This window comes from Dermacentor silvarum, chromosome 4 (assembly GCF_013339745.2).
Source record: "Dermacentor silvarum isolate Dsil-2018 chromosome 4, BIME_Dsil_1.4, whole genome shotgun sequence".
Taxonomy (NCBI): Eukaryota; Metazoa; Arthropoda; class Arachnida; order Ixodida; family Ixodidae; genus Dermacentor; species Dermacentor silvarum.
Window position 1 is genome coordinate 188,089,345 of NC_051157.2, and position 25,206 is coordinate 188,114,550.

General features: G+C 46.4%; 1 protein-coding gene across 1 annotated transcript in view; it reads left to right on the forward strand.

Annotated features, from left to right (window-relative positions):
* The window catches only part of LOC125944871 (uncharacterized), a 78,078-nt gene that overhangs the window by 28,082 nt on the left and 24,790 nt on the right, over nucleotides 1–25,206 (forward strand). The window contains exon 4 of the mRNA XM_049666290.1: nucleotides 12,541–12,627. Coding sequence (XP_049522247.1) covers nucleotides 12,541–12,627 — 87 coding nt within the window. The remainder of the gene's footprint in view (nucleotides 1–12,540; nucleotides 12,628–25,206) is intronic.

The following is a 25,206-nucleotide window of genomic DNA, read 5'->3' on the forward strand; positions in this document are numbered from 1 at the left end:
TTCAGTTTTCTGTTTATTATCCATTCAATACAATGATTATGTAAAATATAGCATACAGAAGAGGGTCCCAAAGTCAAAGAGTGCAATGGGACCCTCAGTTGAATATTTAAAAAATGTATACAAAGCAAGGGGTAAAGCAGAAAAATTAACAACGGAGAAGGAAAACAAAAGAACCCGGCGAAATGCAATACAATGGTAATAGACTTGATTCCTTTGTTTAAGCCTTTTTCTAGCTTTCCGTCATAAACTCTCGAATGTTCGGCTGTCAGAAGGGGAAGTTTATTGAATCCTCTATCATACTGCCACCTGTACGTAGCCGGTCAACGGCAAGAGTGGGTCGAGCCCAAGAGAACAAAGAAGACCGCGCGCCTCTTCCCTGCTAGAGAGCCAGCCGCGACGGACGCGTTTTCCAGGAGCCAGCTGCTCTACGGTTTATAAAACCCACAAGACTACTTCTGAAGGCTCGTGACATACTTGTGGAGGTGCGGGGTACACGACCTCACGGATGTTGCAGACCCCTCCAAGGATCGTCAGTACGAATCCAGTGCCAGTCGACACTCCCGTGTATAGGGCCAGCCGCAGGATCAGGGGACTATCCCCATTAGTCGTCAACGCTACGGTTCCCATCACATCAACCGGTATGACCAGCGCTTCCATTCATACCGCGCCAACCGGTATGGAAGCACGATGTCGAACCGGTACACACTTTAGAGCGTATTTTTAGACACATTTTAGACACGTCTATTTCTACCTGGAGGATGGCGCACGTACGTAGTTTCATAACCACGAGGAGCAACTGACGTTGTGGCTCGAGTTTTGTCGTCTGCTTTTGGAGGCCTACACCAGTGCTCATCACCACGAACGAGCGGAAAGAGCGATTCAGGCCCGCGTCCAGTTGCCAAATGAAACTGTGACCACGTATATCGAAGACATGACGCTCCTCTTCAGACGAGCTGACCCCAGAATGACGGAGGAGAAGAAGTTACGTCATCTGATGCACGGGGTCAAGGAGCAACTCTTTGCTGGTCTTGTGCGGAGCCCTCCGAAGACGGTCGCGGAGTTCTTGTCCGAGACCGTGACCATGGAAAAGATGCTTCGGCATCGGTCGAACCTGTATGAGCGGCAAGCCAACAGCACGTCTGCTGCTGACATTTTCACAGCCATAGGAAGCAACAGTGACTGTCTGCGAGAACTCATCCGCTCTGTAGTGCGTGAAGAGTTGCAAACGGCCACCGTATCACCGCACCCTACAGTAAGCCCCATAGCAAGTATTATCCAAGACGAACTACACCGGGCGCTCCGTGACACCTTGCCTCCAGACATCGCTGCGGCAGTACATCCTGAATACCACCGTGCGACCTATGCGGAAGCCTTAAAGCGCCCTGTTTCCTCTCCACCGTTGTTCGTTCGTACTCCTCTACAGTGTCACTTCAGTCGGCGCAGGCGATATCGTACTACAACGCTGGGTACACGCCGCCGCCCTTTGCTCATGCCGCCCCAGTTAGCCATCGTTCGGAGCAAGCAGATGCACGCCCCCTCGGAAGCCGGATGTTTGGCGCACACCCAATCACCAGCCTTTGTGCTTGCACTGCGGTGAAGCTGACGACGTCTACCGCCAGTACCGATACCGGCGCCTCGGTCTTCGCGGCTTTCCCGCATACTCGCCGCCGCCCCGATACGGCCAGCGACCCCGGGACATTGCGGACTACCTCTCTCAGCGGCGCTTGCCACCACCTTCCGGGCGGCAGGCGCGATCACCGTCTCCTAAAGCCCCTATATATAAAGCCCCTATATATAAAAAGTAGCGTCACGCTTTGAAGAATGCCGCCGCCTCCTCGCACACCCTGTCCTAGGCCGACGCCGCGTCGGTATTGGCCTAATGGTATCACGTGGACCTTCGAGATCCCCGGGCGCTGGCTGCGTTTGTTTACGATCACGCTTCATCGCCATTTTCGCCCGAGAAGCGTCTACCGACTGGCGAGGAGCACAACGATAGCGGCGAACACAGTCGGCGATCGTCGAATCTGATCAGCGGCGAAAGATAAACAAGTGCACGTGTTTCAAGCGGTGTAGGCGGCGCAACGGTCGAACAAGGAGCGCGAAAGAGAGGAGAAACGACGAGGAGGGAAGGCGGAGGAGGAGAGTGTTGCTACTTTTTATAAATAGGGGTTTTACCTATATATAAAAAGTAGCGCCATTCTTAGATCTTGCCGCCACCGCGCTCACTCCGGCCTTTCCTCCTCGCCGCCTCCTGTCGCCCCAACCTCCTCAGCTCCCCCATTGGCCAATCTGTGTCACGCGGAAGCACGCGTTGCGCTTTTGTATATTTTTGTATTTCCAGCGCGCTCGACCGCCATACTCGGGCCCGTGCGACGAAAGTGGTGTACACACAAACGGATCAAACGTGTTTGGGACAAGAACTTCGTTGTGATGGCATGCTGCTGCGTTGCCGCAACCGACAAGGCGAGGGCAAAAGGCTTTTTTTTTTTTTTGTTTACCATCCGGCGAGCGCAAACGCTTGCTGCATGCTTGGTATTTGCGCCGTCTCACATCGTCGCGTTGCTACTTCCAAAACAGCATTATTAAGGCCAGTTACTGACTGACGAAGCAAAATCGTGCCTCAAAAAGTTCTCCGCCAGCCGCGATCGAAGTTTTTCGCGGATTTCCTCAAGTAGTGCGTTATCAGTCGACTGCCACGGCAGGCCCGACGTAGGCTAGGAGCCTCGATCGTGCCTCGATCGCGCTGGCCGCGCCGAGCGCGACAGTGGAACGGAGGAGGACGGAAGTGGTTGGCACTACTTTTTATAAATAGGGGCTTTACCGTCTCCGAGACGATTTTCACCTCCACCCCAGCGGTATTCTCCCGGGCGGTCGCCCATTCCCCGCAGGGAAAGCTAACTGAAGCGACCTTTGGGGGCGAGGACGCTGACGGTCGAAGTGCTGAAGGCCTCTGATCGACACAGATACCGATACGGCATCACCAGCAGCTGAACGTGACGACCTGTTTTCGTTCGATATACTAGTGACTATTGACGGTTACGCCGTTAGTGCTTTGGTGGACACCGTCGCCGACTTCTCAATATTAAGCTGGAAAAATGGCAAGGCAGCCGAAAAAAAGCAATCACACCCTGGCATAACTCGCAGATTCGGACGGCTGGCGGCCACGTCGTTAGTTCACTGGGCGCCGGCGCGACTCTAGCAGCATTCGGCATTGGCGGCCGAATGCTGCTAACCACGCCGCCGTGCAAACGCTAGACATCCAACGCAAGCGACAACGGCGGACTCCGGGAATACAGTCAGTGACGTCGTTCTCTTCCGTCGCAACCGAACGTGTGTGTAACCTCATAATTGAGAAATACTTGACTGAACCACCGGGGCTGCACGTTTCTGCTTCGCAGGTTACCCATCTTCACGGAGTGGAAGGGCCGAAGATTCTCTTTCGTTCCCGACAATAGCCCCTACGGACACCGGAGCCGGAATCCGAAACAGCTCTTAGAGTGAGCCCATAGCAGCTTACGCTGTAAAAAGGGTCTTGAGGAAAGCAAGAGTCGCCGTGCCGGGCCTTTTGCTAGCTGGCTATGTGCGAAGTGTACCAGTTCAAGCGACTACGGTAAGGCCGTATCCATGCACGAGAGGTAACTGGCATACCGCTGGGTAGCACAACCGACTGAGAGGATAAATTTGATGCCTACAATTTAGTCTGCCCACTCTCGAAAGTAAGGACACATGAGGTACCATCACTCTTTTCTTTACGGTAGGTGAAGGCACAGGATCGGCATGCTATGCCTCAGCGACTTACTCGTACTCAGCAAGAGCGGACAGCACGGCGGAGACAGCTGCTCTATGAAGTTTCTTCTGCTTGCTCTTGACTACGGCTATCAACACGAAACTTACACCTGGAAACTGAGACACAACTTACACCATAAAACATCGCAATCGGCATAATCTGCAATAACTGAACAATAGCAGCATCTCTGAAGTACTCCGTATAACTTATATTAAGATCGGAGCGGTGGATGTTATCAGTATTTCGTACTCACCAAGGGTGACAGTGAGCCCCATAGCTTAGTCTGTAGAATTGCCGTTTATAGAAGACGCCCAGAAGATGTAATGCAAGATTCTTATTCTAAACTTCTCCCCCCAATCAGACTGCATTTGTCGTGATTTAGACGTTTTCGAAAACCAATTTGTAAGGGTTGAGACGACATATGCCGACATTATCATCATAATCATCAGCCTATCTTTATGTCCACTGCAGGACGAAGGACCTCTCCCTATGATCTCCAATTACCCCTGTCTTGCGCTAGCTGATCCCGGCTTGCACCTGAAAATTTCCGTACTTCATCACCCCACCTAATTTTCTGCCGTCCTTGACAACGCTTCCCTTCTCTTGGCATCATTCTGTAACTCCGGTCCACCGGTTATCCATCCTGCGCATTACATGGCCTGCCGAGCTACAGTTTTTCCGCTTAATGTCAACTAGAATATCAGCTATCCCCGTTTGCTCTCTGATCCACACCGCTCCCTTCCTGTCTCTTAACGTTACGCCTAACATTTTTCGTTCCATCGCTCTTTGTGTGGTCCTTAACTCGTTCTCGAGCTTCTTTGTTAACCTCCAAGTTCCTGCCCAGTATGTTAGTACCGGTAGAATGCAATTATTGTGCACTTTTCTTTTCAACGACAGTGGTAAGCTCCCAGCCAGGATTTGGCAATGCCTGCCGTATGCACTCCACCCCAATTTTATTCTTCTGTAAATTTTTTTCTTATGATCAAGAAAACGACGTCTACCGCCAGTAATTGACTCCTTTAGAAACTCTAGAGGCTGACTGGCGATCCTTAATTCTTGTTCTCTTGTCAGGTTATTTAACATTATCTTTGTCTTCTGCATGTTAATCTTCAACCCCACTCTTTCACTTTCTCGGTTAAGGACCTCAATCATTAGCTGTAATTCGTCCCCATTGTTGCTGAATAGGACAATGTCATCTGCAAACCGAATGTTGTTGAGATATGCGCCGTTGATTCTCACTCCTAAGCCTTCCCAGTCTAAGCGCTTAAATATACTTCTAAGCATGCAGTGAATAGCATTGGAGAGATTGTGTCTCCTTGCCTGACCCCTTTCTTGATAGGTATCTTTCTACATTTCTTGAGGATAACCAAGGTTGCTGTGCAATCCTTGTAGATATTCGCCAAGATATTCACGTATCTAATAAAGCCATATAAAGAGGTTGATTGTACTCTTCAGATTTCTGTATTACCTGATTGATTATATCTGTGCTTCTACCTAAGTATGATACACAGTGTTTTACCGCGAAGCTGTTAGTGCTAGGGTACCAAGCGCTGGAGTTTCTAGCGGACACACAGCGTCCCCTTGTGGAGATCGGGTGCATTCTGTAGTCATATAAACAGAAGGAAACGGCCTACGGCTGAGTGGCGGGGACGTGCAAAGACCGCGAAAAGGGAAGTTTTGAGGCCCTTTTAAATGCTGCGCGTTATTCGCCACAACTAGCAAAGCCATAATATGTTTCTATTAGCTTCTGTCGATACTACGAGTCTGACAGACGGCGGCGTTGAATTCACACAGGCTAGGCAAGCCGGACCAGCGCAGTAGCAGGGCTATTGTGTCGGAATCGCATACCGCTTGAACTATTCCTATAGCTTCGCGTACGAAATAGCCATGTGCGATTGGATTTAGTTGAAAGTAAAAATAAAAATGACTGAAAACCTGTTTGAAGTACAAGAATTTATTTGAGTAGATTATGTTGTTGGGCGAGGTAATTCAAGTCTACGGGGTACATAATGGAGTGAAGTGGAGACGAGAACTTAGTAGAAGAGAGAGGGAAAGAATTGAGCGAACGCTAAAGTTCCCTCTTTATCCGCATAATGAAGTGACATGAATGGAATACCTGCGCATGCGTGCAGCAGTCCCGTTAACAGTCAGAGCATTGCGTCAAGCAGTTGGAACTCGTTCCAGAAGAAATAAACAGACGTGAAGCTAATCCAGTTCGTGCCTGTTTTCTTTATATGGGAAGCATCTAACAACACTCGTGCCAATGCGTCACTACATTTGCTAGCAGTTTTATCTCACGAAGCTGTGACTCACACTTGCAAGCAATGTAGTGCGCACGTGAGTGCGCATTGCTTTGTTCATTATTGATAGTTCATGCTCCAATGCTCGGTCGTTCACACAAGCGGTCCACTTTGACCTACATAGGCACTACCACCCGATAGCCATATTTCATAAATATCGCCAGTCGCACATTTTACGTAAGGTCTGGTATGCTTATTTTGGCATCCGAGCTTCTAATAACGCTGGTTGATGCGCGGACACAGCGCAGATAACTTGCGTTGCGCAGACAAAGCAACTGCCACACCGTACCTATTTTCGACTTTTTAAATCTGTGTAATGACTTGTAGACGCTCAGCCTGACCACAAGCTTGCGCCCTTGGATCGAGCTGGGCTCTTTTCGCTTGGGGCCCTTAATCTTTTGGAGGAGGGTATCTGAGACCGCTCCTAGAGCTGTGACTTTTTTAACATCACTGCAGCATGCATGTGCTGGTGCTGTATTTCTGTGGCTTCACTGAACCAATAAGAAGTTGATGTTTACCACTGGCTGTGTTCATTCATACTTCCTCGTACTAAGGCTTTGTTTGATAGCCGCGCTAATGTGTGCCCTTTACAAAAGAATATATACAGTAATGTGAGAGCCACCCGACCTGAATAGCATACACGGTGTCGTTGCCGGTAGCTGGCGACAAAAAGAAAAATAAGGGAAATGACATTCCTATTAAATAACTCTCACGGCAAACATAACAACGAACACTACGTGCTAATGCAGGAACAGCACATCGACGCTGCACCAGAGCGGTGCAATTACCCGCGATACAAACATCGCGTACAGCTTCGGCTGTAGCCAAAATAATGTCCGCTCGAATAAAGTGATGCGTAAATTGTTCATTTTATTTTTGATCTGTACTTTTCAACGTTTAGCATGAACGAGAGTTCCTTCACTAGTAACGAGCAGCTGCAGTGCAAGGCTACCTATGGTGCACGGTGAACTGGCTCGGCTGTGCTCGCTTCGCAGCTGACGGCGCCGCGAATACCTGCACATTGTCTTCTTTGTGTGAAATCTTCTAAGGAAAGTGTAAAGTTCCAACAATGGTAACAAAACTTTCGGCTTATCAGCATGGGTGGCTCATTCTAAAGCGCCGTACAGCTACATACATCTTAGAAGTGAACTGGAAGGGGCCTAGAGTCGATATTAGCGGCAAGCCGCCAGTGGCGGTGAGGATGCCTACGAGGTCAGAGCGTAGCCGCGACCACTTCTCTGTGGCAGAATGACCACTTCACTGTGCGGCAGCCAGATCATTTGTGCCACTGGGAGCTCTGCTCATTCTCCTCATTCTCCAGCAAAACCACCATCAGCCGGCGGCCTGCCAATGGCACACGGTGTGCGGCGAGTTGCCGTGCACGTGGAGGCGGTTTAATTCCGGTGCCATGAACACCATAAGTCAGTCCGAAGAAATAGATGTCACTCTGCTGACGAAATAAGTGCCTCTACTTGCGCCTGAGATATGCACATAAGAAGCAGCTGATCGCTGACAAACATTTTTACTGTATTTAGAGCTTTTTCACTCCTGGATTGTATTTCGCTGCAAGCCTAAGTTGTTCTCGTCGGGGATCCTTTTCTTAACGTCGAAAACAATTTACTGTAAGCAAATTTAGCCCTTATCTGACTTATTTTGCATGAAATAACTATTCGAGCTTTTCTATCTTCTTGAAATCACACCGCAACACAATCGGCAGGCCGCTTGCAGGCGCTGGTGGCTTTTCTGTAGTTTTCTGCGCAATACACTTCTGGCGTTTTTAACAAGAGAATTCAACCTCGCTGATCGTAGCTTTTTGAGCGTTTTAAGTGGTCACATGCATACAAAATGCTCTGAGCAAAAATAAAAATGATAGCAAGCCAAACTCGCTAAGATTGCAGCTCCGCAAAATGTAAATACAACGTGCTCTCGATTGCACCGCGTTCTTTGAGGATATTAAAGGTTACGGCGCTTTCTCAGTGATGTAGCATCGGGTAGTTTATCACGCCAACCACGTGGGCAATGCTCGTCCCCTTCTTATTCTTCTTTCTTGGGTTTTACTTACCAAAACCAGTTCTGATTATGATGCACGCCGTAGTGGAGGGCTCCGGATATATTTTGACCACCCGAGGTTCTTTAACGTGCACTGCAACGCAAGCACACGGGCGTTCTTGGATTTCGCCTCCATCGAAATGCGGCCGCTGCGGCCAGGATTAGTGCTCGTCCCCATATAGGCCGGTTGGTGGTGTCCTGAAAGAACTAGACCTTTCACCAAGCTTTTATCAGAGGGAATAGGGCATGCTAAGAGTTATATGCAGCTCTATATTCTAGTGTGCGGGTCAATTAAAGTCTAAAATAAACGTTCTCAATTAAAGTCTAAAATAAACGTTCTGGACGCCACATTCGGGATGTTAGAGGTGGTGTATAATATACTCACACATTTTCCCACCGCTCTCTCGCAACCAAATGTGCTAGATATTTTATATGTGCAGAAAGCACGGACCGAAATAGGGTTGACATGTACCAAATGATTTAAGTGCGTTCGTTCAGTATACGCTTTGTAAAAACTTATATAAACATTGCATAGTTTTAAAAGTGAGTATTACAAAGAGCATAGGAAGTTTACGCCCTCTCGTGAAAGAACTCGATGTGCTACGAAGCTAAAGTTTGAGGAAATGGCCAGCATCTTGTGCGTGATGTGAACTGAAAGTGCAAAAAGTGCCAGTAATTACAGCTGGTGTATTAATATTGCTTAAGCACTTGTTCGAAAAATTCGTAAGGCCGTCATCAGTTATATTTTCCCATGGCCCGAGAGAAGTCCACACCACACGCAGTTGACATTAAATTCAAATGGGACGTATATGCAGTTCAGCGCCTCACAAAACTAACCTGCTTAAATATTAGAGTTCTAAAGAACTCTGCAGCCCTAATTTCTGCTCTATATTCATGCATTATACGAGATTCGTAGTTGGTTTTTAAGGTGACCTTAGTGAACTATACAAGGCACATTGTAATTGTCGAACATAAGAGACATATGCAGAACAAGATCTGAAACCTGGGTGAGTAGGTATAGAATAATTTTGTGGATTGCGCACAAAATACGGACAAGATGAAAGGAACGGATGACATGAGCACAAACTCTTTACTGGTTTTTAGTGACAGGCACAGTGCTGAAAAGGCCAGACAGCGTTGCACTTCGTGCGACATGTTGTGTACCAGGTGGCAGTAAGCTACTGCAAGTCGTCCGTTGGCCAACGTGTTGGCGCATGAACATTAGACTCTGGAAGCATGATATGTCTCAGTCCAACAGGACATGCTTTCACTTGGTGGAGAACTGCAGGATATGTGGCGGCAGACCGTCGTTCACGGACATCCAATTTTATCAAGAAAAACTCGCCAAAGTATTAGAGAAAATATAGAGGTGTTCGTCATAAAGAAGATTGTATAAGGCCGCGTCAGGCTGCCCTTCATTGTGTTGAATGAGAAATAACTTGCGTTTCTGTGCAGTACTTGTCAAGGTATTGATTGCTAGATGTTCCTTATCAGTCGGCTGTTTTCTTGCTCGCATATTTTCGGTGAGGCTGTTTTATAATATTTGCATATTTGTTTTATTGCTTTAGCATTCTTAGGGTACTTCACGCATTTTCTGTGGGATATGTATCTATGTTTGTTTGTATGTATCTGTGTATCTCTGTATGTTTGTATCTAACAGTTTTCCCGCCTACCTCAGTCAAAGGGTAGTTGCTGATCGAATAGGGAGCGCATCAGGCTGCTTCGCTGAGGTACAGGGTTGAAGACCACCCATCACACCAACTTGGATAACTAAGTATTCAACACATGTACATGCGCTTTTCCGTGCTGTGCCATGAATGCGCCCGGTATATGTCACTCTTCAATGAACCTGTCGCCATCTTGGTCATTGATTATGTGCCACATAGTATGCTGCTAGCGAGGGAAAAATTGTTAACGTTCGCAGGCACCGGCGCGCCACGGGTCTCGTCTCGGATGCCACGCACGCACTTCTCCGCAGTGTCACAAGATGGCGCAGCGTGTGCAGACAAGCGTGAGAGGAGCACGGTTGCCGCATGACGGATTTCTCAGCGGTCGCACGCACTGGCGTCACATGCGGTTTGGAGACCACGCGCAATGCTTCGCGGCATTGTCGTTGTTCGGCGCCGAGTGTTCTTAGGGAAGAGCGAAAGAGGAGTCCTGCTGCAGCTTATGCATCACACAAAAACCTCTTTCGACGTTGGCAACACATTGTGTGGCTATATTGATTCAATGCAGTGGCATAGCCAGGGGGGTGCTGACTAAGCTTCTGCCCCTCTCCCCCCCCCGCTCTGAATTTTTTTTTGGCCGGCGCCCTGTTTCCTTTCCTGCTTGGCGCGTCGCCTATGAACAACTGCGCATATTCTTCGAACGAGCGGCTCTTGTGAGCATTCACGTCCAGTTTACAACTACACCTGGCATCACTATAATCATCGACGCCAAAGTCATAAGAGAGACCTGAAAGGTTCTTGGAAACCACCAAGTGGGTGTATGCAACATTAACCCCCGCGAAAAAAAAATCCTGGTTGCGCGCCTGATTCAATGCCAACGCATTACGTCTACAGTCATCGAGAGATGAGTTCTGCCGCAATTTTCATTACGAAATGCATTTATTTTATTTTAGCTGTTCTTTTCACTGCTAGATGGTGCTTCTTGAAAGCTCGGTTAAAATTTGCGCCCGCCCCGTTTCAAAGTGGATGTCAATAAATCATCAGCATAGCATAAGTAGCCCTAAAAATGTTAATTTTGGTGTTTCGCTTGTCAGAACCACGATATGATTATGAGGCATGCCGTAGTGGATGGGGAGAGGGGGATTACGGATTGATTTTGGCCACCTGGGATTCTCTAACGGCCACCCAATAAACTGTACCTGGGTTTTCTCGAATTTCGCCACCATAGAAATGCGGCCGCCTCGGCCGGGATTTGATCATGCACCCTCGCGCTTGGCAGCGCAACGAAATAGCTACTACGCCACCACGGAAAGTATAAGTTGTGTTGCCTTCGAGTACAGAACAAGTTGAAAGTTTGCCCTTCTGCCGTCCACTCAGCCACATGTTATCAATGTGCGTAAGTAAAGTTCGAAGTTTGGTAATTACGGTGTTTAGGATAAAGTCAGTAAGAAAGTGCTCCGCCGAGTTGTGTGTGTGTTTGATGAGTAGCGCTAAATTCAGACCGCTCTATGGGCATAACCACAAATGCCACATAGCTTAAATTTATCGTCACCCGCCGTGGTGCCTCAGTTAGCTAAGTCGTTGTGCTGCTGAGCACGACGTCGCGGGTTCAAATGCCGGCCGCGGCGGCGGCATTTTGGTGGAGGCGAAATGCAAACACGCCCGTGTCTTGCGTTGTAGTGCACGTTAAAGGACCCCAGGTGGTGGAAATTAATCCGGAGTCCTCCACTACGGCGTGCGTCATATTCAGAACTGGATTTGGCACGTAAAACCCAAGAAAGAAGATAACATTCAGCGATTATCCGGGGAGACTAAAGCAGACCAATCAGCGAAGTTGAATGAATGTAAATAAAGTAGAATCATAGCGAAAAAAAATTGCTTAAGCAAGTGTACAGTATCATAAGGCTGGTACCGGAAATAATTAAGAATATTTCAAGTTGACAGTTGATTGAAATAGAGGGTATGCTAAGTGCAACGCGAACCAAAATTCAGACATTTCTTGCCTAATTTGGATCGTTAAATATTACTGAACGCATATAGTTTTGGTATTTTAATTCCTTAGACAAGAGTGATAGTTAATTCCAGAACTGTCCTCGGTCAAATATTGCATGCTCCTGCTCTGTATTTCGCTAAATCTTTCTAACTTGTTACTGACTATCAAGTACGCAAATTTAAGAACGTGTGGATTGCTTGCGGTTTTCTATAGTGGTAAATAACGTATACATATAATTTGGAGCGTTATTCCTATGTTGTCTAGGACGACACACAGGTAACCTGTTGCCCTGAATTGTTATCTCAGGTCAAGCACTTTCTGAAATTATTTTCAGTGAAAATAGGAGGACGTTATGGTAACTCGTTGTAACAACTTTATTCGTGTGGCAATATGGCAGCGTTTGAAATATGGCAATATGTGGCAGCGTTTAAAGTGGCAATATGCGGCAGCGTTTGAAATATATCATTTAACTTTAGGCAGCTGAAGCTGTAAACGTAACCAATTGAGAGAAACACCATAGCTCTAAATCTGGATATAATGCTGCAAGGATACAGAAATCTGCTGCCTTTCTAACAAGAATAAATATGCACTCAAAGGCAAAACATTAAAAGTCAATATCTTAGCTGCAGACGTTGTGTGTGAACATAGGTAAGAAGGTTGTTGTGGTAATTTTCATAGTGAAAATAATTGCATTCGTACTTTTCTTTAAATGATGTTTCTCACTTGGAATTACTTTCCATCTAGAATTTCATACGTAATCGCACTGTTAACTGCACCTGTACGCTGGCCAATGGAGGGACAGGTCGACACGCTGACGGCACACCTTGCTTTGCAAGTATTTGTAAATAGTATTTTACACATTGATCTTTACTTTTTTAACATTTTCTAGAGCCCTGTGAGACGGAAAGGAATTATATTTTTATATGTTCACGTGTACGTATTTATTAAGAAATGCGTGTAAATTATGCTGTAGCTTCACTCACACAACAACATACAATCTTGGTATAACCGAATGTGAAGCATCCTGCATCATTGGCCCCTTTGACGTGTCGGAGAACACCTCGCTTAGGTTCCCCAAATGCATTCTTTGTCATTACTTCATGTGTAATTGTCTTCAGTTACTCAATATTCATTAACTTTAGAAAAATGTAGACTGTTAGATTGATATTGAATGCGTGTTTCAAAACAAATAACAAGCTATTTGACAACCAAATGAATGCCTCGACGCAGCCTAAAATGCATTCCTATAATTTAGCCGCTGCGACCACGGCTGTTTTTATGACAAGTGGTGCACAGGTAACACACGGGTACTCAGCAACACTGATGAAAAAAAAAATGCGTGGCTTAAGTGCACAAGTGTCTGTAGATAAAAAGCGTGGATAGGCAATAAAACAAGAGGTTAAGAAGGTTGGAAATAAAGTAGAGTGTAATTGAAAGTCTAAATATACAATTCAAGTTTGAGAATTAGAGTGAGAGCAATCGAGGCGGCAAATATGACGCACAGGATGTAAACGAAAAACATCACTGATTTCTACAAATAAGCAAGAAAAAGTCACTAGAAAAATGTGTACGATAAAAAAAGCCAAGCGGCCCCTGCTGGCTGGCATAACATCAAAAAAGCACTCCGCTTCTAGAAAAGCTGGAATTCAAGGATATAGCAGCATTAGCTGATCAGCAGACGAATTGACATTTGCGGTATTGACGTGAAAAGCAGGGAAAATATTGATAGAAGTGGCGTAGTTACTGGCACATGTCTCTGTACAATACAGAAATAAAAGATTTAATGAAAAAAAGAGAAAGTATGGATAGACAAGCTGCTAGACTGCACGTCTGTGCAAACAATCGTGATCAGTTATGCTATATTACCTACCGCATTAGGATAACTGTAGAAGTAAGCCTTCGACGTCGACATTTCGTGCCAATGGGAAATCGCTGGCAGCACTTGCATGTCAACTGCGGGCTTTTTGTCACACTTTGATGCCCGGAACAGCATCCGCAGGCTGGAAGCCTCCCCCCCCCCCCCTTGAGCTAATACCAAAATATGCTTAGCATTGTCCGGGGTGTTACGAAGCTTCAGAACTGAAACCAGCGTGCGAAGCACATTATTACCCATGACATTATTACCCATCAGAATAAAAACAATGGTCATCCATTACTTGCCATTCCTCGGCACCAGTCGGTTGAACGGATAATCATCGTTGAACTCTAATTGAATATGCATGCCGTATCGCGGCATATTCTTGCTATCTTTTACACCCCGACATTGCGACTGCACCTTGTGACAAACATACACCATCAAGGCGTCTATGCTGGAAGTACCTTGTTCCCAATTGAAAATTTTTAGATGACAGCTATCCGACTTTCCACATCAAGACCCCGCTCTTCGGCCACAGTTGCCCTTGCGCCATAAAAACCTACCACTAACTAACATCAAGACCCATTGAATTTGCGTGCATGAAGGCGTGCAAGTCCACGACAATGGCAATGAAACGATTATGTTGCCTAGTGTCCGTTAATTGTCTATCTTTTATGGAGAATATCCTTCAGTGCATGGCGCGAATAACCCGCCGTGGTTGCTCAGTGGCTATGGTGTTGGGCTGCTGAGCACGAGGTCGCGGGATCGAATCCCGGCCACGGCGGCCGTATTTGGATAGGGGCTAATTCGAAAACACCCGTCTACTTAGATTTAGGTGCACGTTAAAAACCCCAGGTGGTCCAAATTTCCGGAGTCCCCCACTACGGCGTGCCTCATAATGAGATCGTGGTTTTGGCACGTAAAACCACATAATTTAATTTTAATGGCGCGAATAGCAGAGGAGTCAAGCGAAATCTCATTCCATGTAGCAGCATCTGTGCAAGTAGACTCCACGAAGCGGAACTGACTCTGGAGTGACAGGGAGACTACCTTGAGCAAAGAGCTCTATGACAACTTGGACGAGGCCTACACTGCTGCCTTAAGAGGAAGCTTTAGCTCGGGGCTTCCTATGTAAATACATGGGAAGGGAGAAATCGTGTTTCTCGGCAACCACTGCACATAAATTGATGAGGTTTGTTGCATTTTAATTAACACGGTAAAATATAGTGAGTGTTGCTTGTGATTTTTTATTTATGTAGTTAATTGTTTATTACATGTTAACAAAGTCGTTGATTTTCAGAAAACAAAATTGTCTTGTTTTTACACTCTAACGGAGCAATGCAAAATTATATGACAATTTTGTAAATTGCACCTAAAATAACATCTCAAGTTGATATATCTCATAAAATTGATATATTATACATAATAACATCTCAAATTGATATATTATACATGGCTCCCAATGATACCACTCAAATTTAAGTGGAACTTTTGCAACACCATTGTAAAAAATGCAAAAAATCACATTAGATATATATTTGCATATCGATTTGTCCGCTTCGGATGCTCTAATGAATGCAGTTTACAGAACTGCGATATCGGTCCTTCGGGCAGAGCAATATATTTGTAAACTTCGTGCTTTCATTCTTTTAAGCTTGCCAATTTTTTTAATTGTTTTGAAATATTTACGCCAGGAATTGAAATTCCGCTTCGAACAGCCACTAGAATTTAAGTTTATCAAATGCCACAAATTTCGTTAAAATCGACCAATTGGTTATATCGGAAAAGCGTTTCTCTGTTTCAGATGTATTGGAATAGGCGGCGTCGGAGTTGGACCCGAGCTAAAGCTTCCTTTTAGGCCAATAAACAAAGTAGAGGATGCTCAGGGCTCTGTCGACACGCCTACCACAAGGGCCCGACAGAGTCTACCGATGTGCACCATCCATTTATTGCGTTAGCATTCTTAGTGTAGCTCACGCACTTCACAGGGCCTAATGGTGTACATATATATGTATGGCTCTAAGAGTTTTCCGGCCTACATCAGTCACTGGGTAGTCCATGGTCGAATCGAATGTGTCGTGCCTTGGGCTGATGCGCTGAAGCAACGGAGATCAAAACCAAACGCCGGGCACCACTTGGGTAACTGAGTATGTGGCAATGTGTACAATGTGCGGCTCTTCAACCGACATTTTTCACGCCGGCATTGGCCAGTGTAGATGCAGGACTGCGTAGGTACCGCTGCTCAATGAAATTCTTTGACACCGACTTGGAGCACTGGGTATGAGCCACTCGGCTTCTGCTGCTCTTCAATTAAATGCTTTATACCAACTTGCCTCACTGGGTATGTGCCAGTAGGCGTGTGTTGCTCTTCAATAAACGTCTTTGACGCCAACTGCAGCAACCAGGTCCGTGGAACTGGGAATGTTCCACTCTGCAATGACGACAAAGATTCCTTTAATTTCTCCGATGCTCAGCGGAATCGAACTGGTGTCGCAAGTGTTCTTTAAGGACAGCAACCCGAAGCTTTACCAGGCCGGGCCACAAATGCACTGTGATGTGCAGATTTTAAATGAGCGTCTTTCAAGTGAACGCTTTAGCGAGCGGCGCCATCAATGCACTGTATATGTGCCGGTATTCAATGAACCTCTCGCTAACAGTGTCACTGAGTACGTGCCACTAGGTGTTCGGTAAGCGAAGGAATAATTATCAGCATTCCCTAGCGCCAGCGCACCACGCTTCACGTATCAGAGACCACGCGCGGGCTTCCTGGCAGCGCCACAAGATGGCGCTGTGAGCGATTGATCTCGAAAGTAGCGACACTCTTCTCCACGCGCGCTTTCCTCCTCAATTCTCCTCAATTCTCCCCTGGCCGGGCCGGCGCAGTGCGCACGGCACGCTGAACCGTCCTTTGGCTCGCTGCAGCCGCATTAGCATCAATGCGCGCGTTTGTTTATTCGGCCTTTTGAAGCGTTGTGTGGAAACTTAACCCTTGTGAAACTGTTATGACGAATGTATGCTTCCGATAGAACGTCGTGTCATTTTTTTGAGGACGCTTCGATAAATACAAGCGCGCTCCGAAAAAATGATTGCCAAGCAGTGGCTGAGCTGTTTGCCTCTACGTCGCCACTTGGGTTGTCCGTAACGCGGAGGTGTATTGGAAATTTCTAAGACTATGGCAGTTGATAATTCACTTACAGACTTCAAGATGTCAAGTTTATCAGAAGTGAGGGAGATTATCAGAATCGCGTGGCTTGTACATGATGAGCATTCGCGAATAATACATGCCAGATATGTAACTTCGCCTCCGTGCGTATGGCTTTTTACTTCATGGCGGCTGCCCAGATATCATTGAGCGGTTGTTAATTGAGCTGTTTTTATACTTTCGCTTCAGCAACTCAAGTTCATATGCCTAATGCAGGAAAGAAAATAATTGTTTGGTTTAATTCAACAAAAAATACTTATTCGCGCTTTTTCGCACGATGAAAATCGCTACCAGTATTTCATATCTGACGGCACTGAACTACAGAATAATCTAGGTGGCGCCGAAGGTAGCGGACCGGACCAATGGGTGGTTAGAAAAAAACTACCACGTTAACTACGAAGTATTTCTCCTTGGCGCGCACACACGCAGACACGCGCACGTGCACACACACACTCACACACGTACAAACACACATACATACACATGCGCACACACGTACACACACACATACATACATACACGCACACACGTAGGCACACACAAAATAGGAGTTACAGGCATTAAGTTATACATTACATACATTTGAAAACTATCGCACGCGCGAGAACACAAAGCAGCTTTGTCACTGCACGAAGGGTCAACACGAAAGTTAAGCGACTCACTTAGACAAGAAAGAACTATATGCGCAGTTAGAGGTGCTCTGCATTGAACTGAACAAAGAGTCCGGCTATGCAAGGAGCAATAAAATCTCCAACCAACTTCAGCTACAAATATAAGGCAAACTGTAAGATTCACCTCGCAAAGAACGACGTGCTTAGAAGGCGCGAAATCCTTTCTCCCGATGTTATGGAGCCACTGCTTCCGGCGAACGACATTCCGTTCTCCTCGGGAAATAGAAAATAATGCCAGCCCTTTCTCTGACCTGCTGCTGCTTTTAAACGCACAACAGCAAGGCATTTCCACGGAGAACGAAGCTCAGATTCTTACCGAAAGTCGGAAAAACAAGAAAACACACGTTCGGAGCGGCAGGGCGACCACAGCTTGGCAAGCGCATGGCGGGCGGGAGGAAATGAAAACGCGCAAAAGCAAGTTTAGCGCCCTTTTCGTGACGTCAGGGTCACCTGACAGGGTAGTGTCGCGCGCCGCAGCCATTCAGCGTGGCGGATGCGCTGGCTCTCTTGAAACAGGGGGAGAAAAAGAGGAGGTTGGCATTGCAGGCAAGGCTGTTGCGGCGTAGATCAAAGAGTGCCGCTAATTTCGAACATCAAGGGGCTTTGTACTGGTTGCCGCATGACACATTTGTCAGCGTTCACATGCACCGGCAGGTCATGCATTCCGGAGGTCACGCGCAGGTTTTGCGGCGGCGCTGCTAGATGGCACCGAGTTATCAAGGGATAGCATGAAAGAGGAGCCCAACAGCAGTACACGCCTCGTACATAACTCGTCGTGAAATGGGTTCTTCCGAATTTTATTACAAAATATAACGTATCTGTCACTGTAGGACAGTGCACCTAGCTTACAAAAAAAAAAGTTTATGTCGTCGATGACGCAATGTACTGCTATTATCATCAACAGACTATTATCGTCTACATAAATAACGTGTATCACTAGGGGATCCTTACTATCCCTTTCCCTCGATGTGGGGAAGGAGATAACGTGTATCAATAGGGGATCCATGTTAGCGATATTATTGTTTTTAGCAGACACAACCCAAGAATGTTGCCATTTGGAACGCCAAAACATGAATACACAAATTCGGAATAGTTGTTACTTGGCACAGTGGACAAAGTGTTACGTCGGCGCGGCCTACATGGATGCCCGTGCCGGGCACGTAAAGAAACACAGGGGCACGCCGGGACGGCGGCCGGACGGAAGTCAGACACAGGCTGGTCAGGTGAAGAAGCATTAATTGAAAAAGACAACTGCTTATATAGCCCCATCGGCTACGACAATGCCACGTGGGGGGGGGGGGGGGGGGGGGCTTTGGTTTCGAAACCTACACCGCTATACAACTCCATCCCTCCCTTTTTGAAACAGAGCGGGGAAAAGGAAACAACTATACACATTCCTTAATGAAGACAAACACTGCACATTACGCGTCTTTTGAAGAAAATCAAAACAATTGTTGCATCAACAATCAATGTTTTACATTATACAGTCCTACCACACTTCGCTTGACTCTCTCCCCCGATAGGAGAATTGAGACTACTTATTTCGCACACGACAAATACCCTTCTGTATTCGGTAAATAGTTTTTGAATAAAAACAACACCGCACGCCTGTTACGATATGCATAGGAAGCATATGTAACAAATACTCAGTATTCATACACAAAGTGCGTTACACACCAATAAACATACGAACACATGGTCACGTTCACATTCTCACGATGAAATGAATAAAAACATACACATTTTCATAAACACACTGTATACATTTTGTATACGTCAATGGAAACAATCACTTAGGTGGCGCGGTTTCTTCCGACACTTTTTTGAACGCCGAGGCAACTGCGGCATAAGAAGACTGAGCTCAGGGCCCTCAATAGCGTTCACAGTTGTGCTTGTATATACAGCTCAGGGACATACCCACCAGGCATAACGGGGGGCTAAGGACAAGATACGAAGCAGTTCTTTTCTAATAGCATAGGAGCACGAAGGCACAGATACATGCCCATTATTTAAAGGAAAAAGCGCATGGGGACTGGGCACACCAGTCGTTCGTTGTGACAGTGCATGCATTGAACCATCAGGTTCAGTTACACACCTATCAGGGGAATCAAACACCACATTTTGGCTGGACACCACAGACGAATGTTGAACTGGTGTATTAACAGAACCTTCAGATTTTATGATGTGCTCGGCAGTCGATGATGCGAGCGGCCTATTTTGACTGGGTACGTTAGTCGGAGTATGAACAAGGAGCTTATCAGCTTGCATTCGGGCTAAAGATGATTTTACTGCTGGTAAAATCATATGAAATTTTATATGAAAAGGAATGAGAGCTTTGCTGTAACAAAGGGGGATTGAGAGGCGATTGAAAGTTATGATTGCAATTGTCAAATTTTCTCCGCGCGCCCAAGAACCCATTTGGAAAGGTTCCGAATGTTGCCATTACTCAGTTTAAATGCATTAGCCGCAACCTTACACAGTACTGTAAAAGGACCTTTTTATTTATGCCGTTTTCCTGGCATGCGCACCTTTACCCGATTTCCAACCTGCATACTAGAAGACTTTCCTCTCCTCTTTTCATCCACATGCTGTTTCACAAACTGCTGTCATGGATTACCCTAGTCCTCACAACATGAGGGCTGTAAGGGGAGTTGGAAGCGTTCAGTTGTAGATCTTTTATGTCTATGGATGAACGGGGTTGGCAATTATGTAAAGGTCTTGCAGTAGAACACACTGCCGTTGCCTGTACAGTAATTCTGTAAGTACCTAAGGATTCAGTGATAGTTTTTTTTTCAATGGACGTCGCTCAAGCTTTGTCAGGCTGAATTTTCTCCTTGAGTGCCCTATTAACTCGCTCTACCTGTTCATTAGCTTGTGTATAGTAGCTGGATGAAGACAGATGCTTAATCCCTCGCTCTGTAAGAAAGGTTTCAAACTGCTGAGATTTGAATTGTGGACTATGGATTGAGGAAAACCCTCTCGGCTGAGAACTGCAGACAGAAAAGTCCTGACAGCGTCCGAAGTGACTTCGCGTGCAAAACATACTTCAGGCCATTTTGAAAAATATTCTATCAATGTGATTGCGAATCTGCAGTCAGGAGGAATTAGAGGCGAAGGACCGACAAAGTCCATACCTAACTTTTACCGAGCCTTCTCCGGAAAAAGGAACTGGCTGCAGCAGAGCAGACAGGTTTCGCAGACTTATCTGCAGACTGAGAAATATAACAATTTCGAACTGCATTTCCGACTTGTTTATCCAGACAAGGCCACCAATACCGTTCTTGAAGCTGCTGTTTAGTTCCAACTATTCCCTGATGGTTTTCAAGTGAAAGTTGTATAAACTTGCTTCCTAAGGACTCGCGTATAACAACGCGTTCATCACGAATGACTAAACCATCAGCATAAGAAAGCTCGTGCCTAACTGTAGAATAAGGTAATAATTCAGGAGGCAAAGACTTCTCTATGGGCCATCCATCAGCAATGAATATTACACCCTGTTGCAACAGACTGCCTTGAGAAGCAGCTGTTTCCAAGTCAGGCTTATTTACACATTATGTGACCAAAGAAAGCATTTGCTCTTTCAATTGGTGAGTATTGGGGAGCTGGAGAAGTAACCTCGACAAAGCATCTGTTACTAACTATTTGAGCCCTTGTAGAAATGTACAGTGAAATTATAATAGAGAAGTCGGGCACACCATCTACAACTGCGCAGCGGACCCCGCCCTACTGAACCAGCTTAAAGTACTGCTGGTAACCCTGGCGGTCAGTGCGAAGAATGAAATGCCGACTCAACAGATATACATGCTACTTTTCAGAGGCAATAAGACATGCTACTCCATCCCATTCACCAGCAGAATATCTGCGCTCGGTCTGTGACAATATTCTCGAAACAAAATCAAAAGTAAGCAGCTGGCCTCCTTTATTTTGCTGAAACACTTCTCCAAGTCCGATATTTCATGCATCAGTAGTAATTATTATCCGTAGACTTTCATCAAATATATGAATTACTGGTTTAGTTGCAAGAATTTCCTTTATTTTATTGAAGCTAGCATCAGCTTCATCAGATTACTCAAAAACAACATCGGCATAATGTCATAAAAACTTTGTTTAATAACCGGCTGCTTAGAGAAAGGACTGCAGTTTTTGCTATCAATAGAAGGGGGGGGGGAGCATTGTGGATGGCATTCACCTTCGACCCAAGCGGTGATAATGATTGAGCGCTTACGTTATGAACCAAAAAACGCACTTCAATCAAAGCGAAAACAAATTTATGATTAGGCTTCAAGCCACAGGCAACAATCCCGTTTAAGACAGTTTTCAAGTAACCATCGTGCTCCGCACGCGTTTTACCCCAAAACAAAATATCATCCCTGTAAGAAAGTACTCCCGAACAACCCTTCAACACCGGCGACATCATTTTCAGGAAAACAGCAGGGGCCGATGCGAGACCGAAACACACTCTATGAAAGTGAAATAGCCCTTCATGAGTGATAAATGTAGTTAGGTGTCTGCTTTCTTCAGCTAATTCAACTTGATAAGTGGACACAAGATCAAGTTTATAAAACAAGTGGCACCTGATAACTGATGATGTAGTTCCTCGATGTGGGGAAGGGGAAAACCGTCCACCACGATGGCCTCATTTTGTTCATAAAGGTCGACACGCAGTCTAATGGAGTCGTCTTTTTTGACGACCACCATTGGCAACATCTAGTCGAAGCCGTCCACCCTCTCGATCATTCCGGCAGACCCAGCCGAAATGATCGTCCACTACTTTCTGACGGAGCAGGAGCAGCAATCGACGCAACTTGAACGCCACAGGATTCACCTGCGGTCGAAGTATCACCCGATGGATATAGCCCGATACCAGACCCAAGTCTCGCGTGAACAGATGCCATCATTCTTACGGCGTGTTGACCGGAACTGTAGAAGTAGGCGCGATTCGCGCACAAAACATTGTTTCACCGAAGATTACTATCTGCAGGGGTTGGCCGGCATGAGATCCAGAAACGACGAACCCTTTTCAGTGAAGTAAAACTTGATGGTGCCGACTTGCCTCGGAAACGAACTGGTTTCATAAGCAATCATAAATTTAAAGACTTGTTCGAAATAGTTCTCGATGACAAGGTGACATTCTGATAATCCTGGACGTTTTCTGAATGGAAGCATTCTAAATGCTTCCGATAATCCTGGACGTTGATCAGGGAAACAACCGCCCCGTTGTCGATCATTATTTGCCTAAGTGCGTCGTTGACTTTCATGGTAAAGCGATGAATGACATGGCCTTGATGCGATCTTCGATGTTGACGACGGTCACTGTATTTGTCAGAGTGGTGTGCTGTGTGTCAAGGTCGTTGACATTTACGGATGTATTTTCCGAGGATCGGCACATTTGAAAAATAACCGCCCGTTCCACTCCGTCAGCATTGTCGAACCGCAAAGCTGTGTTAGTTTCACCGAGTGTTACACCATGCAAGTCGAACTTCGCAAGCAGTCTATATTGTAAATATTTTGTTTCACCATTCTTTCACATCATTTTCGCTTTTGCGTGTTTCGCGTGGTGACCTTGCTTTAAAACATAGGAGCCTTTAAATGTGGAACGCCATAGCGTTATCGGTGCGCGTTCGCATCGCATCGCTCGCATACGGCAAGTACGCTTCATTCACTGCAACACTGAACGTGGGAAAGCGAGCTTACAAAGACCAAGCTTAGACCGATCCCCTTAAAGTCGGCTTCAGTTTTAACAGAAATACATTGCTGGAAAGAAGTTTTTCCATGGGAAATATAACAATTTTTCCACGGGTCTTATATGAACATATATGAACATGTGATAGCCTAGAACTTTTTTTTATAATTAAATAATTGTTTGCTATTGACCTGACGCGTGCGCGTGGCCAAAATTAGCAGGCGAAATCCCAATTTGACCAATCTAGGATGCGGGCGCCATCTGCATATCATTTTCTCAAGTAAAGTAGCCGAAGGCGCGGCTGTGTGTCTGGTAGAAATGCCGGAAAAGGGGTTTGTCTGTGATTTTCCTTAGAATTAGGTTTTCTCGTACATTCAAATCCCAATCCAATGTCGATTGGTAAACAATCCGACGGTGAATCCGACGCCGAATTGTAAAGTCGTACTTTACCATTTTTTCTGACGGATTTCACGGTGAGAAATTCAATTTTTGTTCACCAAAACCTTGCACCACGTGGAGGGCATGCGCGGTCGGGTTTGGGGATGATTTTCTCCGCCACCCGCCGACATCGCACGCCGGTCGCCGACGCCGGATTTTCTGAGACTCGGAGCCCTTAACGTTATCGTGTTAAACAGGCACGGCCTGCCGCGTCAGGGCAGCTGCAAAGTGGCGGACGTCCGAGCCATAGTTGCATTCGCGGTCGCTTGGCTGGCCCGAACGACGCTACTTGCGGGGGATATAACGCGTCTGCGTCCACGGGCGATGGCGTTCCCAGCGCGTTCCTAACGCTTTTTTTACGACGTTCCCAGAGAAGAGTCCTTGACCAAAGCTCCTCATATACAATCAACGCTAATGCGAACTCCCCTCACACCCCACTCATCCGTTGACCTACTTTCTGTTGGACACCGCCATTGGTTGGCGCGTCTGAAGCTCTCCCCCTCCAACGCCAGTATTGGACGGCGCGACTTACGTCACCCCCCTCGCCGTTCACCTCTTCCTCTGCACTCTCACAGCATTTTCACAGGGCTCAGCTCCTCTTTATCTCTATTCTTCCACTAGGTCACGTGGTTTTAGCGAAACCGACAACGACGGCACTGGGTCTGCGGAATCAGCTTCGTTGTCAAAAATGGCCTTTTTTCATACATCTGGCAAAATTTGTTGCGAGCCGGAAATCCAGGAAAATTCATCCAATGTGGAGGCGAACCGCAGCGGAAGCAGTCGCCGGGTCGAGTCGACACCGCAGAGGGAGAGAAGGCGGCCGGTTGCCTCCTTCCATGACGGGGAGGCCTAGCTCCTCACTGTCGCTGACCGCCATCTTGACCTTCGCCAGGCCGCAGGGAAGGCTGGGCCGTTGGCCTCCATCTTGGACTTTACCTGGTTAGAGTGTACTAGATTGGGAGAGTGGGTCCAACGCAGGCTCCCCACTGAGTATTTTTTGTTGAAAAAAATTTGCCGCGTATCTGCGTGCTTCGCTGCAAATGTCGTCGAAAGACGATAGTCTTCTGCCGGCCGTACTACTTGAGTGCTGGTCTGATCCGCGGCCACCCGTGATGCTGTTCTCGTACCATTTCCGTCCTAGCATGAAGGTTTGTTTGAACAGATTTCATTTTACCGCATTATTTCATCAAGCGGCCATTTATGTTTTGCCCTGCCTCAGACAGCGCTTCCTTTATGTTAAATCGGCCGCATCTGGCTGGCATTGATAAAATTGAGGAGGCGCTGCGTGAGACATGGACGCGATCTGGCAATACATCGGGAAACATGAGCTTCTGCAGAGGGTTTCCTTCCTCCATGGCAGAGGGCGCTCGTCGGCGCGCAGTCGGGGAACGTCGTTCGTCGGCGCGCATAGCATGGCATTTTCAGCGCAGCTTAAGAAACTAGGGTCTTCAGAGTTACGTATCTATGTATTTTCTATTAAAGGAACACACCTCCTAATACTTACCTAGTGATGTTGCGCCTCAGATATGCGTAATATTTACTTTGTGATCGATAACGTTCA